Source organism: Dermochelys coriacea, chromosome 2 (assembly GCF_009764565.3).
Source record: "Dermochelys coriacea isolate rDerCor1 chromosome 2, rDerCor1.pri.v4, whole genome shotgun sequence".
Taxonomy (NCBI): domain Eukaryota; kingdom Metazoa; phylum Chordata; order Testudines; family Dermochelyidae; genus Dermochelys; species Dermochelys coriacea.
Genome location: NC_050069.1, coordinates 16934846 through 16952643, shown reverse-complemented (window position 1 = coordinate 16952643; position 17798 = coordinate 16934846). Strand labels below are relative to the sequence as shown.

The 17798-nt window shown below is 41.3% G+C and overlaps 1 protein-coding gene across 25 annotated transcripts in view; it reads left to right on the top strand.

Annotated features, from left to right (window-relative positions):
• The first annotated feature begins 253 nt into the window (after nt 1-253).
• Nucleotides 254-17798, top strand: part of PHF20L1 (PHD finger protein 20 like 1) — an 88067-nt gene continuing 70522 nt past the window's right edge. For 7 of the 25 annotated variants that reach the window (XM_043507318.1, XM_043507332.1, XM_043507316.1 and 4 more), the window contains exons 1-2: nt 258-485; nt 2607-2712. In XM_043507318.1, the coding sequence (XP_043363253.1) occupies nt 2630-2712 (83 nt within the window). In that variant the 5' untranslated portion in view covers nt 258-485; nt 2607-2629. Of the gene's footprint in view, nt 486-2598; nt 2713-17798 lie in introns of all 25 variants that reach the window. The other 18 variants (XM_043507317.1, XM_043507321.1, XM_043507320.1 and 15 more) reach the window with 11 other exon arrangements.

Sequence of the window (17798 nt, the reverse complement as noted above, 5' to 3'; positions counted from 1 at the left end):
CCCAAACCGCCCCAGCATAGCTCTTACCTCCCCCCGCATCCCCCACTAATAACTGCCACCCCGCCCCACACAGCACCGAGCCTAGCCCCCCCCCCCATTCCCCCTCGCCCCCTCCCGCGCTCTTCCGGCTCCTGCCGCCCGCCCCGCCGTAAAGCGGCTGTCGCGCCGCAGCTCCCTGGTCACGTGAGGGGGTGATGGCGGCGCCCTGTCCCGCCTCGGGCTGTCGCGGGGAGGTGACGGGGCGGCTGGGCGCTGGGGCGCGAGGGGCGGGGCGGGGCGCAGGCAGAGGGGACGATGGGGCTCTGAGGGAGGTGCACCCCGCCGCACCGAGCTGCTCACCCACCGTCCCCGGTCGGAGCGGGAGGCGCCGCGGCCTGCGGAGCCGGCTGGGCTTGCGGCTCGGGCTCCGGGCCGGGATCGGGATCGGGCTCGGGGCCGCGACAGGCCCAGCTGCTGTCCCGAGAGGCGGTAAGGAGTCCGGGGCAGCGGGGTACGGGCCGGGCTCCCGGGCCTCTCTCTCCCCCCAGCCGAACCCGGGCCCCGGGCGTCTCCCGCTTCCCCTGCGCCGGCGCAGGCAGAACCGTGGCCCTGAGGCTTCCTCTGGGCCGGTCCCTGGGGAGCTTCCCCTGCGGGGCCGAGGCCGGGGGTTTTAAACCTCCCTGTGCCCCAGAGGTGGCTGATGTCTGGGGACTCCTTCGGCTCCCCCCGGGACTCAGAGCGGCCTGGCAGCTCCCCTCCAGAGACAGAGCGACCCAGGGGATCCTCCACCCCCAACAGGAACAGATGGGTCCAGGGCATCCCCTACAGCCCACCTTTCCCCAACCCAGACAGGCACATTGGCCCAGGGGCTGGGCGTTTTCCCTACACACTCCCACCTCCCCAGAAAGTCACCCCCACAGACCAGGGCTTGAGGGATCCCCTACATCCTCCCCAACCCAGATAAACGGAATGGCCCAGCTCCTGGGGCGCTCTCTCCAGCACCCCGAACCCAGATGGACAACAGACCAGCCAAGCCCCTTAGGGGGCCCTTTATGCACCGTAAGACTTTAAATAGTGACATTGTCAACTTAAAACTGGTCCTTTTGGATGAAATGCTCTTGCCTGCTATCAGAGTAGCAGTCATGTTAGTCTGTATTCGCAAAAAGAGAAGGAGGACTTGTGGCACCTCAGAGACTAACAAATTTATTTGAGCATAAGCTTTCTTGAGCTACAGCTCACTTCATCAGATGCATGCAGTGGAAAATACAATGGGGAGATTTTATATACACACAGAACATGAAACAATGGGTGTTACCGTACACACTAAGGAGAATGATCAGGTAAGGAGAGAAATTTTTTTGTAGTGATAATCGGGGGGGGCTATTTCCAGCAGTTGACAAGAACATGTGAGGAACAGTGGAATGTAGAGACTGTCCAGTTTGGCCAATGTACATGGCAGAGGGGCATTGCTGGCACATGATGGCATATATCATTGGCCAAACCGGACAGTCTACGTAAAAGAATAAATGGAAACAAATCAGATGTCAAGAATTAACATTATAACATTCAAAAACCAGTTGGAGAACACTTAAATCTCTCTGGTCATTCGATTACAGCCCTAAAAGTGGCAAGTCAACAAAAAACACTTCAAAAAACAGACTCCAATGTGAGATTGCTGAATTGGAATTAATTTGCAAACTGGATACAATTAATTTAGGCTTGAATAAAGACTGGGAGTGGATGTGTCATTACACAAAGTAAAACTATTTCTCCATGTTTATTTCCCCACTACTGTTCCTCACATGTTCTTGTCAACTGCTGGAACTGGCCCACCTTGATCATCACTACAAAAGGTTTTTTCCCTTTCCTGCTGGTAATAGCTCACCTTACCTGATCACTCATGTTACAGTGTGTATGTGTGGTAACACCCATTGTTTCACGTTCTGTGTATATAAAATCTCCCTACCGTATTTTCCACTGCATGCATCTGATGAAGTGAGCGGTAGCTCACGAAAGCTTATGTTCAGATAAATTTGTTATTCTAAGGTGCCACAAGTCCTCCTTTTCTTTTTACCTGCTATCATTGCACGTAAGATTCAAGATTGACAGAAAGCTTATAGGAAAAAATACATAGGAAAATATTTGTCAGTTTACGTTGTTCATTAGCAAGTACATTTCTATAGTTATTCTTTCCTCTGTATAGTCAGTCACTTTCCCCTTTTGTTTGTGTGGCCTTTAGTATAGCAACAGGGTGGGGAGGGAGGGGGACATTTTAAAACTAGGAAAATGTGATTATCACTAAAGCTGATGGGGAATGAGGGCCACGTGTATTATTAGAACACGTTTGTATCTCAGTTTTTCAAAGTAAATAGATTGCAGGTTGATGGTGTAGCTGTTTGTGTGGGAGGGGGATTAAGGAATACTATTTGTATATACTTTTTATATTATGCACAACAGTCTAAACATTTCCAATTTTAGTGCACCACTAGATCCTATAGTGATAAGTGCTATGATTTATCTCTCTTCACGTGGTTAAAATATATTAATTTGGAATGCTATCTGTATTTTTAATTAATGGTGCTTTCTGCTTTGTAATATAAAAAATATTTTTCTCTGAAAGTAGGGAGAAGAGAAAATAGAAGTTATCAAGATGAGTAAAAAGCCTCCAAGTCGTCCAGGGATCACGTTCGAGATTGGTGCTCGTTTGGAAGCACTGGACTACTTACAAAAATGGTAAGGAAGACATAATGCAATGTTTAATTAGGTCAAATTTATTTCATCTGTACTGTGATCTGTCTTTAGCTTCAGTTGTTTGATACATTAATTTTTAATACAATCCAATCAGTCCATATACTAATTTGATGAATATCCTTATTTTAAAGGAAACTAAAGCAATTATAAAATTTCAGGAAACCATCCCTCCAAAAAATCAAATTGAAAGAAAATGTTATTTTTCTTCTTGCATGGCTATCTTGTATTTCTAGTCATGATCCTTTTTCTAGATATTAGTTTGTTCTCTTTGGTACTGGCATATTTCTATCATGACAGTCTGTATCTGCTAAAATATTTATTAACTGTGGTATTACATGAAAAACTTATTCAGAATACTCTGGCATGCAGTGTCACATGCAAGATGGTCAAGTACACTTGTGTAACTCCAGTAATAACTCAAGGATTCAGTTTTGTTTTAAAATTTGTGAAATCTGCTTACACCTTAAAATTAAAAGTGAAAACTTGATGTAACATTCAGTAATAAAACTTCATGAGCATTAAAATTAATTTACTGTACACTGAGGTAGGTAACTACATTTGACAGTGGAGAAACGGAAGCAAAGTTATGACTTGGCCACGCCAACTCTGTTAGAGCTAGGATTAGAAGTAAAATAGGATTGGAAGAACAGATCAACACTTGCTTAAAATGCTGCCTCAGCCTTTTTAGTGCTTTAATGAAGATGCTCTAAGCCGACGGGAGAGAGTTGCTCTTTCAGCTTAGTTAATTCACCTCTGAGAGAGGCAGTAGCTATGTCAGCTGGAGAAGCTCTCCTGCCGACTTAGCACCACCTACACCGGTGCTTAGGTTGGTATAACTATGTCGCTCAGGGGTGTGGATTATTCACAGCGTCTGAGCAACGCAGTTATACCAAAGTAATTCTGTAGGGTAGACCAGGGCTCAGTCTTGCACTATTTGTTTACTCAGAGAGAAAAGTCAGATTTAATCAAAATTTAGTAACGCAATCTTGTTTGTTTGGAAATACTGTCTGTCAGTTTGAAGGAGTTATTGCTATAGTGGATAAGACTAATAGTCTGTCTCTTCCTGTCTCTAACAGTGTTTAGTGCTCTATGCTTCAGAAGAAGTTTATTCTTGACTCCTATGAGTTAGTAAGTGGTTGATGCCATTGGTCATAAGGGTCAAAATCCCTTGCATATTTTCATTTTTTCTGATATAACCGTGGATGTTCTTATTCACAAATGTCTAATCCTGTTGCCCTCAATAATATTGTATGTCAGTGAGTTCCGTGGGTTGAATTGTCTACAGAGGAAATACTGCATGAGTATGTACCTAAAGAGGGTTTACATTTCCAGGGCTGTCAAGTTAGCACATTTTACCAGCAGTACTTTGTTCAAACAAATCCTTTTCTTCGAAATAATCAGTGTATGTTGAAAAGAAAATAGAACTGATTTTTGAACCACATTCCATGGTACATTACTCTTCTTAGTTAGTGCTACAGAGATATGGCAAGTTAAAATAAATTGTTCTCCATAAAATTAGCACATTATGTTCAAAGAATGTAAAAAAGGTTGAGACTGCCAACATAGTGCTGTAAAACTAACAAATAGTCATTTAAGAATATTTGACACAAAAGATGATACAGACTGTCATGATAGACATATGCCAGTATGTACAGGAGCTAAAAACAGAATTGTGTCAATTTAATATCTAAACAGGGTTCACCATATCTAGCACATAGTTATATAAATAAGTCAAATTTTGTAACAACTTTACACATAGCAACAGGAATAAATATTAAAATTGTGCAGCTAAAACACTGGAAACTAGAAGATGTACGTTCTTTTTTCAAAAAATGAATTTGTATCAATAACCAGGGAGCTTGTTAGAGAAAATTTTGTCCTTCTGTGAAGATAGTTTCACCCCAAGGTACGATTTATTTTAGTAGTCCATATGTTTTTACACCTAATTTGCTCAGTTGTCACTTAAGGGGCCCTGCTGACTTTAAAATTTGCCTGTTTTCCAACTAAAATGCATCCATCTCGGCTATATACAGAGAAATTGTACTGAGCATACTTTAAAAATTATGCAACTTGCACAAGTCATTTATCTACTGCATTTCTGTCTAACAAAAATTGTTTCTTGAAGGGAACAAAAAACCATGTCAGATTAGGGTTCAATTTAAATCTTTCTATTTTGTCAACACTCAGTTGCTCAAAAATAGATTTATCATCCTTTGAACGTATACATACGTTTTAAGCCTTACACCGGTTTTTAAATTGATCCAACTTTAACTACAACTAGGCTTTACAGAATTAAGTTTTTTTAATTGAGACACATAATATCAATGTTTATTTGTAAACATTTTAAATTTTTTTTATTGATTTTCATATTTGCAGAAAATTATGGGTGGTGTCAATTTTTTAATGACATTGATTTTTAAAAAGTTAAAGCTTTGTAACTATTAACATAAAGTGTCAGCGTCACATGTCAAGATATACAAAGTAGCTAGTCTTAAACTCCTAAGTTTTCAAGTGACATTTTTACTTTGCTTATTTGTAAATTTCCATTATTGCATGAAATATTTTTTCATTGGGTTGTGTGTGTACAGTGAAAGACCTTTTCCAACATTTACCAATATAGTCTAATTCTTCTGAGCTTAATAATAGCAGGTGTACAGTTCAAATAAATAATTAGGAGTTTCTAGGAAAGTTTCCACCTGCTTTATGAGACTTACTACACCAGATCTTAAACTTTTATCAGTGTAATTGAGTTATTTACAGCTCATCTCATGAAATGTGGTTTTGTGGTTTTTTTTGGTGAGGCCATTCATTTTCATAAATTATTGTAGGCCTTGTCTACTCAGTGGCTGAAGCCATGTTAGATATCCCTGATCATAATGATCAAATACTGTCCTACAACTGTTGTAGGACAAGGAAGTCAGTGAGAATATTTAAACTTGTTTGTTGCTTGCATGGGTTTACCACTTTGTAGACAGACATGATGTATTCAGTTACACAGAAACTTTCATGAAATACATGTATGATATGCAGTTACACAAGGCTGTTGTCTGAACAGATACAATTCTTACAATTTCTTTAGTTTTAAACTCAACTAAAAATTAGTCATAAATTCAACTCTATCCAAAGTCCACTTAAGCATTTGGAAATAGATAAAAGCCATCTAGGAAGGTTTAATAGGAATATTAAGAACAAAACAAATAGGTAAAGGTAATCAAATAAAGAAATGGGTGTATAAATAGCTTAAAATGGAATGCTTTAAAAAAAAAGTACATATTGGTCTTGAAGTTTTTAAAAAGTCCTTTTTTTGGTTCTGCTTTTGTTTGCAATGGTGTCCATTCAGGACCAGATTCTGCAGGCACTTAAATGTTTACAGGATCAGGCCTTAGACTGTAAGCTTTCTGGCATAGGAGACATGGCTTACACATTGGTGCTATAAAACTCATGTGACCTCTCCTTCCTTTCTGTTCTTGTTTTGTGATCCTGTGGATCCATTATTTCTCCCATGAGCAACTTGCTAATGCCTGATCTCTCTTCTGTCTGTCCATATCACCTGTTGTTTCATACTAAGATTGTATGCTCCTTGGGCAGGGGCTATCATTTTGTTCTGTGTTTGTACAGCGCCTATCACAGGGGGATCTGGGTCCATGACTAGGGCTTCTGTGTGCTATGGTAGTACAAATAATGACAGGATGCAAATCCAGGAAAAGTGTGTACTGAAGGAGACAGAAAAAGGACAGTTGGCCTATGTAGTAGATGCCAGGTGGAAAAAGTTTGCCAGTGTGTGCCTGTTAGAAGAATGAAAAGGAGTACTTGTGGCACCTTAGAGACTAACATTTATTTGAGCATAAACTTTCGTGAGCTACAGCTCATTTCATCGGATGAAGAAGGTTATCTTTTGTTAACAGAACTGACTGAAGAGACTAGATTGTCTGGGTTGATTTTTATTTCCTCACAGGGTAGAGATACAAAGGATTTTTTTCTGTAAGATTTGGAGTGACAGCAACAAATAGGAAGTAGTTCTGTAGTCTTCTTTCAGTTTTAGCAGACTAGGAGACCTGATTGTCTCTGTTTGGTGGAAGGTCTAGAATGGAAGAAGGGGTGTATGTGTGTGGGGGGGAAATCTAGTACTGGGCTAATTAACTCAATGGAGGGGGTGAAAGTCTGTCCATGAAGGAGGTCTCTCCATGGAACAGATATAGGATTATATGCCCTATGGGTAAGGAAGGAAGGATAGGCTTGTATTCAGTGCATAGGACTGGGAGTCAGGAGTCTGGGTCTATTTCTGCATCTTCCTTGGACTTCAATGTGACTTTAAAGAAGTCACTCAACCTCTCTGTACATGAGTTTTCCCATCTGTAAAATGGAGCCCCTTTCCACCTCACTAGGGGGAAAAGACTGTTTGTCGAATACTTTGTATCTCTACAGTGTCTTATATTTGAGTTTGTTTTATTCTTACATAAAGAATACCGTATACTGGAAAAATGGCTATATTGAAGAAAAAGGCCCTGTATGAATTATTACACTGAAAATTAAGTGTGTTAATATGTAAACTTTAAAGTGAATATTAAGGTTGGAAGAAAAACTTTGAGCCATTGTTTAAGATTTAAATCATGTAACTAAAACTTGTCCTTACCAATTTTACCTTACAATTTCTGTAATTCATATGGGATGTAAGTGTTAGAATGAGAGAGAGAGAAGTGAATAATATGTAAAACTGGCAGATGTCATTATCCAGCAGTAGTAGTCCAGTTCTGTAAAACAGTGTGACGTTTGGATAATATAAATGTACAGATTCCAGTGCCAGAAGGAACCATTGTTATCATATAGTCTGAATCCTCTATAACACAAGCCATAGAACTTCCCCAAAATAATGCTTAGAATATCTTTTATTAAAAAAAAAAATCCTGATTTAAAAATTGTGATGGAGAATCCGCTTTGGTAAATTGTTTCAAAGGTTAATTACTCTTGCTGTTAAAAATTTACACCTTATTTCCAGCCTGCATTTGTCTAGCTTCAACTTCCAGTCATTGGATCATGTTATACCTGTCTCTGCTAGGTTCAAGAGCCCATCATTAAATATTTGTTCCCCAGTAGATACTTGTAGACTGTAATCAAGTCACCCCTTAACCTTCTCTTTGTTAAATTAAATAGATTGAGCTCTTTGAAATTATTATAAGGCATATTTTCTAATCCTTTAATCATTCTCGTCACTCTTCTCTGAGCTCTCAAATTTATCAACATCTTTCTTTAATTGTAGGCACCAAAACTGGACACAGTATTCCAGGAATGGTCGTACTAGTGCCAAATAGAGAAGTAAAATCTCTCTAGTCCTACTCAAGATTCCCCTGTTTATGCATTCAAAGATTACATTAGCTCTTTAGGCCACAATAGCACACTGGAGCTCATGTTCAGCTGATTATCCACCATCCTCCCCCAAATATTTTTGAGTCACTGCTTCTGAGGATGGAGTCCCCCATCCTGTAAGTATGGTCTAGATTCTTTGTTCTGAGATGTATACATTTATCCATATTAAAACACGTATTTGTTTGCCTCAACCCAATTTCTCAAACGATCCAAATCGCTCTATCAGTGGCCTGGCCTCTTAATTATTTACCACTCCCCCAGTTTGTATCATCTGTAAACTTTATCAGTAATGACTTTTTCCTCCAGGTCATAGATAAAAATGATAAATAGTGTAGGGCTAAGAACCGATCCCTGTGGGACCCCATTAGAAACATAACCACTCAATGATGACTCCTCATTTACTGTTATATTTTGAGACCTATCAGGTAGCCCATTTTTAATCCATTTAATGTGTGCCATGTTAATTTTATATCACTAGTTTTTTTAATCAAAATGTCATGTGAGCCTTTTTGGGTTTAGTGAATACTGTTTTAAATATGTTTGCAACCTGTTGAGTTAATTATTGAAAGCTACCAAATGAGGATTTTTTGTTTTTGAACAACAATTGTGTGTTATCAAGCAGAAGTAGACTGTTTTCATGCAAACAGCTTAAGGAAAACAGGTTTCAGAGTAGCAGCCATGTTAGTCTGTATCCACAAAAAGAAAAGGAGTACTTGCGGCACCTTAGAGACTAACCAATTTATTTGAGCAAATACATTTGTTAGTATCTAAGGTGCCACAAATACTCTCTCTTTTTAAGGAAAACAGGTTTATTCATTATTTCAGAACTTCATCTGTATAATGTCTTTTCTGTTTGTGCTGTAGTAAAGAAAACTCTTGGACAATCTATTTTAAACTCTAATTTAAAAACGAACATTTAGTCAAATGGAAATTGTGACTGGATTGGAAAGTATACATTCAAAAACACCTACCATTGATCATCAAGATATGGTAATTTTATAATTTCCATTTATAATAGTCTGTTATGTTTGAGGGAACTTCATGTGTTTTTATTCTATATAGCAGACATAATTTTTCTATTAATTCTTTTAAATGAAATGGAAGTTAACGTGGCTCTTATTGACAAAGCTTTTGCTTATGTTATGTGACTCATCAACATTTGTCAGCACAGCTCTGGGTAGAATGTTTGTTAATTATTGCTTGAAAACCAGCAGGGGAACTACTGTAAGGTTTCAGATTACACTATAGCAATTCTAGGGCAGCAAATTTTGGACCTGGGAACTTTAGTGAGATATTGAGAAGTGAGCTATCCAATCAAGGAAAAAAAAAAAAAAAGTTAGAATAGTCACATTTGTGTACTCAATTACGATTTTTTTTTAAAAAACATATTGCAGAAGCAACACTTTTCCTTCTTTCCAGCAGTGAATTTTGGCATACCTATTTACATAGAATCATAGAATCATAGAATATCAGGGTTGGAAGGGACCCCAGAAGGTCATCTAGTCCAACCCCCTGCTCAAAGCAGGACCAAGTCCCAGTTAAATCATCCTAGCCAGGGCTTTGTCAAGCCTGACCTTAAAAACCTCTAAGGAAGGAGATTCTACCACCTCCCTAGGTAACGCATTCCAGTGTTTCACCACCCTCTTAGTGAAAAAGTTTTTCCTAATATCCAATCTAAACCTCCCCCATTGCAACTTGAGACCATTACTCCTCGTTCTGTCATCTGCTACCATTGAGAACAGTCTAGAGCCATCCTCTTTGAAACCCCCTTTCAGGTAGTTGAAAGCAGCTATCAAATCCCCCCTCATTCTTCTCTTCTGCAGACTAAACAATCCCAGCTCCCTCAGCCTCTCCTCATAAGTCATGTGCTCTAGACCCCTAATCATTTTTGTTGCCCTTCGCTGTACTCTTTCCAATTTATCCACATCCTTCCTGTAGTGTGGGGCCCAAAACTGGACACAGTACTCCAGATGAGGCCTCACCAGTGTCGAATAGAGGGGAACGATCACGTCCCTCGATCTGCTCGCTATGCCCCTACTTATACATCCCAAAATGCCATTGGCCTTCTTGGCAAATACATACTGACAACCGTTCAAACGTCCCTAGCTTGAAGATGTAGGATCTAAAATGTTACAATGTGTGGACTTTCAGGGCAAATGGTCTTAAAATAGCAGATTCAATCACAATATTTTTGGTCTTGTTTGCTGGATCCATGCAAAGTTATTCTTAGTTGAATTTGGCAGGCAGTCATTTTATAGACACTGTGGTTCAGTGGATTAATAGTCTCATCTCTAAAGACTGGGATTTAGACTTAATCATAATACTGGAAGGGACCTCTAGAGGTCAGCTAGTCCTGTTCCCTGCACTCATGGCAGGACTAAGTATAATCTAGACCATTCCTGACAGGTGTTTTTCTAACTCTCTCTTAAAAAATCTCCAATGATGGAGATTCCACAGTCTCCGTAGGCAATTTATTCCAGTGCTTAACCACCCTGACAGGAAGCTTTTCCTAATGTCCAACCCAAACCTCCTTTGCTGTAATTTAAGCCCATTGCTTCTTGTCCTGTCCTCAGAGGTTAGGAACAACATTTTTTCCTCCCTTCTCCTTCTAACAACTTTTTACGTACTTGAAAAACTTATGTTCCATCTCAGTCTTCTCTTTTCCAGACTAACCAAAGCCAATTTTTTTCAATCTTCCCTCAGTCATGTTTTCTAGACCTTTAATCGTTTTTTGTTGCTCTTCTCTGGACTCTCTCTAATTTGTTCACATCCTTCCTGAAATGTGGCTGCCAGAACTGGAAACAATACTCCAGTTGAGGCCTAATCACCATGAAGTAGAGCGGAAGAATTACTTCTCGTGTCTTGCTTACGACACTCCTGCTAATACATCCCAGAATGATGTTTGCTTTTTTTGCAACAGCGTTACACTGTTGACTGATATTTAGCTTGTGATCCACTATGACCCCTAGATTCCTTTCCACAGTACTCCTTCCTTGGCAGTCATTTCCCATTTTGTATGTGTGCAACTGATTGTTCCTTCCTAAATGGAGTACTTTGCATTTGTCCTGATTGAGTTTCAGCCTGTTTACTTCAGACCATTTGTCCAGATCATTTTGAATTTTAAATCCTGTCCTCCAAAGCACTTGTTACCCCTTCCAGCTTGGTATCATCTACAAACTTTATAAGTATACTCCTATACCATTATTTAAATCACTGATGAAGATATTGAACAGAACTGGACCCAGAACTCATCCCTGCGGGACTCCCCTTGTTATGCCGTTCCAGCATGACTGTGAATCACTGATAACTACACTCTGGGAATGGTTTTCCAAACAAACAGTTTTGCACCCACTTTATAGCAGCTCCATCTAGATTGCATTTCCCTAGTATGTTTATGAGAAGGTCATGCGAGACAGTCTCAAAGGGTTTACTAAAGTAAAGATATAACACATCTACTGCTTCCCCCCATCCACAAGACTTATTACCGTGTCAAAAAAAAGCTATCAGGTTGGTTTGACATGATTTGTTCTTGACATATCCATGCTGACTGTTACGTATCACCTTATTATCTTCTAAATGTTTGCAAATGGATTGCTTAATTATTTGTTGCATTATCTTTCTGGATACAGAAGTTAAGCTGACTGGTCTGTAATTCCCTGGGTTGTCCTTATTTCTCTCTTTATAGATTGGCACTATATTTTCCCTTTTCCAGTCTTCTGGAATCTCTCCTGTCTTCCATGACTTTTCAAAGATAATCGCTAATGGCTCAAATATCTCTTCAGTCAGCTCCTTGAGTACTCTGTGATGCATTTTATCGGGCCCTGGAGACTTGAAGACATCTAACTTGTCTAAGTTTCAGAGTAGCAGCCATGTTAGTCTGTATCCGCAAAAAGAAAAGGAGTACTTGTGGCAGCTTAGAGACTAACAAATTTATTTGAGCATAAACTTTTGTGAGCTACAGCTCACTTCATTGGATGCATCTGATGAAGTGAGCTGTAGCTCACGTAAGCTTATGCTCAAATAAATTTGTTAGTCTCTAAGCTGCCACAAGTACTCCTTTTTTTTAAAAAAAAAACTTGTCTAAGTAATTTTTTCCCTATTTTAGCCTCTTCTGAGCCTACCTCATTTTTACTGGCGTTCACTATGTTAAACGTCCAATCACTACCAACCTTCTTGGTGAAAACTGAAACAAAAGTCATTAAGCACCTCTGCCATTTCCACATTTTCTGTTATTTTTCCCCCATAGAGTAACAGACCTACCCTGTCTTTGGTCTTCCTCTTGCTTCTAATGTATTTGAGTTTTCTTGTTAGCCTTTGTCTCTAGCTAATAGTAAGTTCCAGTTTTTTTTGTATTGCAACTCATCATTCTGGCCTGCCTACAAATCTATGCTTGAGAAATATTGTTTAATGGAAATACCACTGTGTATTTGTAAAGGATTGAGGCTTATCTTATAGCTGCCTCCTCCTACTGGACCAGGATTTATTCTTGCTGAGCCAGCTCACTCCCTGGGTTAGTTCTATCTGAGCTCTCCCAGAGAATCCAGGGAAGCAATTTCCAGTAGGGTTCATTGTTTTATTTTAAGACATCCTAACAAAACAAATCAAAACCTCATAGACTCTTTCCTCAAAGTCTGTGCAGGCCAAGTAGTCCCGTCTCCCAAATCTCCCCCTCATGCTAGAAACCTCAGCAACCTAAAACTTCCTGGCGCTTACCTCAGAGTCTCCGTAACAAAGCACTTCACACAGTTGCAACTTCTGTCCATTTGGTTTCTGGAGCAATTTCTCTCTGCTGTCACTCCAATAGCAGCAGTCTATTGGGAGCACAGCCCTTGTTCCTTAGCTTTCTGGAGGGTGTTGCAGTCCCTCCTTCCATTTTCTGCTGCTGTCTTTTGTAAGGATCAGCTAATTAAGTTCCAGTTCTCTTCTCAGGTGTAGTAGGAGGGGCTAATCAGCCAGTTACATTCCTCTGACTCCAGAGGAATGGTATCCCTTATACCTTCCCATATTTTCCCCCTCCCCTCTTGAGTGGGAGTTTTGGGTCTGTCACTGCCAAGCACCCAGTCTTTTTCAGTTCTTGAAAAGAAGCATTCCTATGGTCCTATCCAGACTGATACTCTTATTTGAAATTTGAAAGGGCTGTAGGGCTAAGTACCAGGGTGTCATGCAGGTCTTTCATTGTTTGGAGCCACTTCAGTGCCACATGTCAGTGACCCAGACAAAGGGTGTTCCAAACACAAGTTGTGTCTGAATGGCTTTATGGCCCATTGTATGGTCAGGCATTCTTTCTTGATGACATAATACTGGGGTTCCCCTAAGTAAATGATTAGAGTGCTCTTATCCATGGAAGGTTTAGAATAGCACTGCACCTGCGATGGTAGATGTCTCTTTGTAGAATGCATTCTCAAGAGAAATCAGGTTTGTGCAATACTGGCCTGTTGCATAGAATCAGATTAATTTTCTGAAATGCTTAATCACACTGGGGTGACCACGTGACTTGTTGAGGGACTGATTTTTTTCCACAAGGTCAGTAAGTTGCTAATAAGGCAAGTCAGGCATAGATCTTCTATAGTACCTTTATAGACCTAGGAAGGCCCAGACCTGCTTTTTAGTTTTTGGTATGGAGATGTTTGTTAGCACCTCAAGTTTGTCCATTAGGGGTTATACCTTACTGTTCCGCACTAGATTCCTCAAATATTTCATATCCTGTTTTCTCACCCTGGACTTCTTTAGGTTTACTGTCAAATGGGCATCTCCTAGGGCTTGAAGAACGGCTGCTAGGTTCTGGAGGTGGATGGGCCAGTCCTGATTGTAGACCGTCACATAATCTAGGTAGGCTGCAGCATGATGAAGGTGGGGCAATAACACTTGGTCCATCAGCCTTTGAAAAGTGGCTGGACCCCCACGCAAACCAAAGGACATGGCAACAAATTGGAATAGGTCCACTGAAGTACAAAAGGCTTTTTTTCCCCTAGGAGTTGATAGTAAGGGGAATTTGCTAATAGCCCTTAGTTAGATTTAATGTTGTGATTAAAGTAGGCTTGACCAAGTGGATTCAGCAGTTCATCAGCTCAGGGCATCGAATATGCATCATAGTCAGAAATGACATTTATGTGATGGAAATCTACACAGAATTGGATGGTCACATCCGGCTTTGGTACCAAAATCCCTGGACTATGCCAGAGGCCATGAGATTCCTCAGTTACACCAAATCTTAACAATTCCTTTACTTCCTGAACTAACAGGTTTCACGCTTTCTGGGATTTGATAGGACTTTCTAATAGACTTGGCTCCTGGCCCTATGCAGATGTGGAGAGTCATCAAGGTGGTTTGTTCTGTTAGTGGGGAAGAACACTACCTCGTAAGCTCTTGGGAGGGTGTTTTGTTTGCTTTTTCTGCTTATTAGGCAGCTCTTCCTCAGCACCTCCTCACTCCCTGTTTTGGCCAGTTTAGGAAGCTGAGGCCCCAGAACCTCTTCTCCTTCCTCCAGATGGATGAAGAGGCTTTCCTGGACCTTCCAGGGTTTTAACAGATTTACATGATAAATCTGCCTTTGTTTTCTCTTTTCTGGACAATGAATTTTGTAATCTACTGGTTCTACCCAGTGGAACACTTCCTACGGGCCATGCCATTTGGCCAGGAGCTTGCTGGGAAGGAATAGGAGCACTTGGTCTTCTGGCTCTAGACCCTTTACTACATTGTCACATTGGGGTCTGTTTGGCCTGAAAGAGGTTAGTTTTGGAAAAGTGGGTCTCAAGCATTCTAACCTTTCCCTCATTTGAACGAGACATTGAAGGACAGTGGTAGAGTGGGTGGGTTTAGTTTATCAAGACACTCTAACCAAGTCTGACACTCTTCAAGGCTGTTTCCCATCAAGAAGCTTGAAAGGGTGGAAGCCCGTTCAGGCTTGTGGTACCTCTCACACGGGAAACAAAATGTAGGGGAGCAGCTGGTTCCAGTCTTTGGCCTCTGTTTCTGTAAACCTTTAATGTATTTTTGAGGGTCTTACTGAACTGCTCCACCAGACCATCCATCTGGGAATGGTAGATTGTGGTCTGGAGAGGTCATACTTTCAATGGTGCCTAAACTTACTGGAGCACCTGGGACGTGAAATTTGTTCCTTGATCTGTGATGACTTCCAATGGAAGGGCAACCTGGGAAAACACTTGGAGCTCAGCTATTGTGCTATGGTGGAGGCAGAGGTGTTTCATGGGGGCATTGCCTCTGGATATCAAGTGGCATTGTCCACAAGTACCAAAAGTGACTGGGCCTATTATATCAATCCCTATCCATTCCAAAGGGGCATGAAAGGGACCCAGCCCCAACCTTTTGGGGTTACTTTTTGACAATTGGGGCACAGTAACCAGAAATCGACTACCTCTTTATAACTCGCTGTCCAAAAGAATCCGGCCAACAGTCTTCCTTGGGTGTTCACCTTACCTAGGTGTCTGACCATGAGAAGAGTATGGGCTAGCCATAGAGCTCCCACTGATCAGGCTTGAGGACTAGGAGTTGATATCTGGGTCCTTTAATTTGGACAGGTCTCATGGAATTCAAAGCGGGGCAACTGGTGATGTATGTGTTCAGAGGTGACCATCTTGTTGACTGTGCTGGTTAAAACGTTCCCAGAGTTTCTGGTCATCATGTTGAGTTGCCACAATGTCAAAGGTGTAACTCAGGATGCTGTAGTCTAGGATGGGAAGGAGCTCTGCCTTGTGGGTAGGGGATAACCTACAGACTGTTGGGATGTTTCTTCTCCAGGGCCTATCCTTTGGGAAGGTTCTTCTCCAGGCTCCATGGTGTCACCTCTGCCACAGACTTAGGCTCGTCCTCCCTTCTGGTACCCTTGAGATGACTTTGGCTATTTCTGTGAGCCTTGGGAACTCCATGAGACTTCAAAAAGATCAGAGTGAGCAATGGGGAATAGGTCCTAGACATCTGAGAGTGGGGGGCTTTTCTTGCATCTGAAGGATGTCTGGGGTGGAGGGAACAGATTCTCTTCCCAGGAGGGTCCGAAGATATGTGCAGTTGCACCCCAGGATCACTGGCCAGGGTAGGTGATCCTTTCTGAAGGTGCCCTGCCTGGTGTGCTGCCTGCAAAATGGTGGATGCTGTTGGGTACATACGGATTTCTCCATGGATGTAGGAAATCTGGACTGACCACTCTGGATCCATGACTTTGGGTCAGACTAAGTCCTGTTGAAGTAGAGTTTGTCCATACCCCTCCACCATGTTTGGTCCTATTTTTATTGGGATCATGAAGGACCTCGGAGTCCATTCTATTGGTTGGTTTGGATTCTCCCCTGCTTGGTCAAATAGTGCTTTCCATCATAGGGCATTCCCATTGTATGTGCCTGGGTTAGCCACAGTGATAACATACCACTTGCCCTTCATGAGTGGGCAGTGGTGGTCCCTTGAAAGTCTGGGACTTCGGAGGCTCATATTGGGGGGTAAAGTTTTGTTGCTTGAGAGAGACCAGTACTGTGAATCTAGCTGGGTTGGTAGGTTATCATCTCTTACTGCCATTCTAAGTGTGGCTGGCTCACAGTTAGACTGCCCTTCTAACTCCTAGGCAGTTCTGCCTCCGAGAACCTTTCAGTTGTCTCCACTTCCTCCACAGCAGATGTGTTTGAACTGCCATAGGGAGAATGTGCAGGTATTGTTCCAAGACAATATTGTCCATGAGCTTCACCACCATCTTGGCTTCCAGGTATAGCCATTGGGTAGCTAAGGCCTGGAGCTGTTGAGCTACCTCCTGGGGGCGTGCCCCATTAAGGAATGACTCTAACTGAAATTTGTTTCAATAAGCCTATAAAGAGAGACCAAGGCAGCCCAGGGTGCTCCCCTGCCCCTGCATTTCCTGCTGTACTCTTTTATACTGTAACTAAGTTCCAGCTCTCTTCTCAGGTGTGGGCAGGGCTAATCAGCCAGCTGCACGCCTCTGACCCCAGAGGAATGTAGCCAGCTACACTCCTCTGACCCCATAGGAATGGTATTCCTTATAAATTCACAGCATTATGTTTAAATGTAACATTTATTTCAGTATAAGATATTAACAATAAGAATACTGTCAGTCAGTTTTCTAGCTAATAACTTGTTAAAATGTATCCTACAGCTAAAGCTGATTAACCAGCAGAAAAATATTTTTGTTGAAGATGATACTCAACAAACATCACTGGTTTTGTTCAAGTAATAGATTTTCTGAATAATACTCAACCAATCCTACTTACAGCATCTTATTTTTTGTTATATCTCTGGCTTCAGTCTTCCCTTTTTTTTTGTTCTGTATTAGATACTGGTGCACCTTTTACTAAGTTGTCTTTAGTGTCATCTTCCTCTCGCCTTTTTTTTCCATATACTGTGTTCTCTACTGCCTCATTTACAATTTCTGCCTTTCCTATTGTTTTCCATTTCTCCCAAAAGCATGGTCACTTCTGTATTTCACCAGTTTATCCCTCCCTCCCTCTGTTCTGCTCAGACCAATATATGCACCCCCAGTAGGGCTTGGAAATTTTACAAGACAGCTAGTAGCTAGAGAACTAAATCTACCAGCCACAGAACAATACAAAATAGGGAAGGGGCACTGTATAAGAACAACGTCTAGATGAGGACACACACTGTCTGCTTTGGGAATGGAAAGCTCTGTTTCCTTCCCACATGAGATCAGGAAGTGATATAAATTTGAGATCTGGGAAGACTTTCTTCCT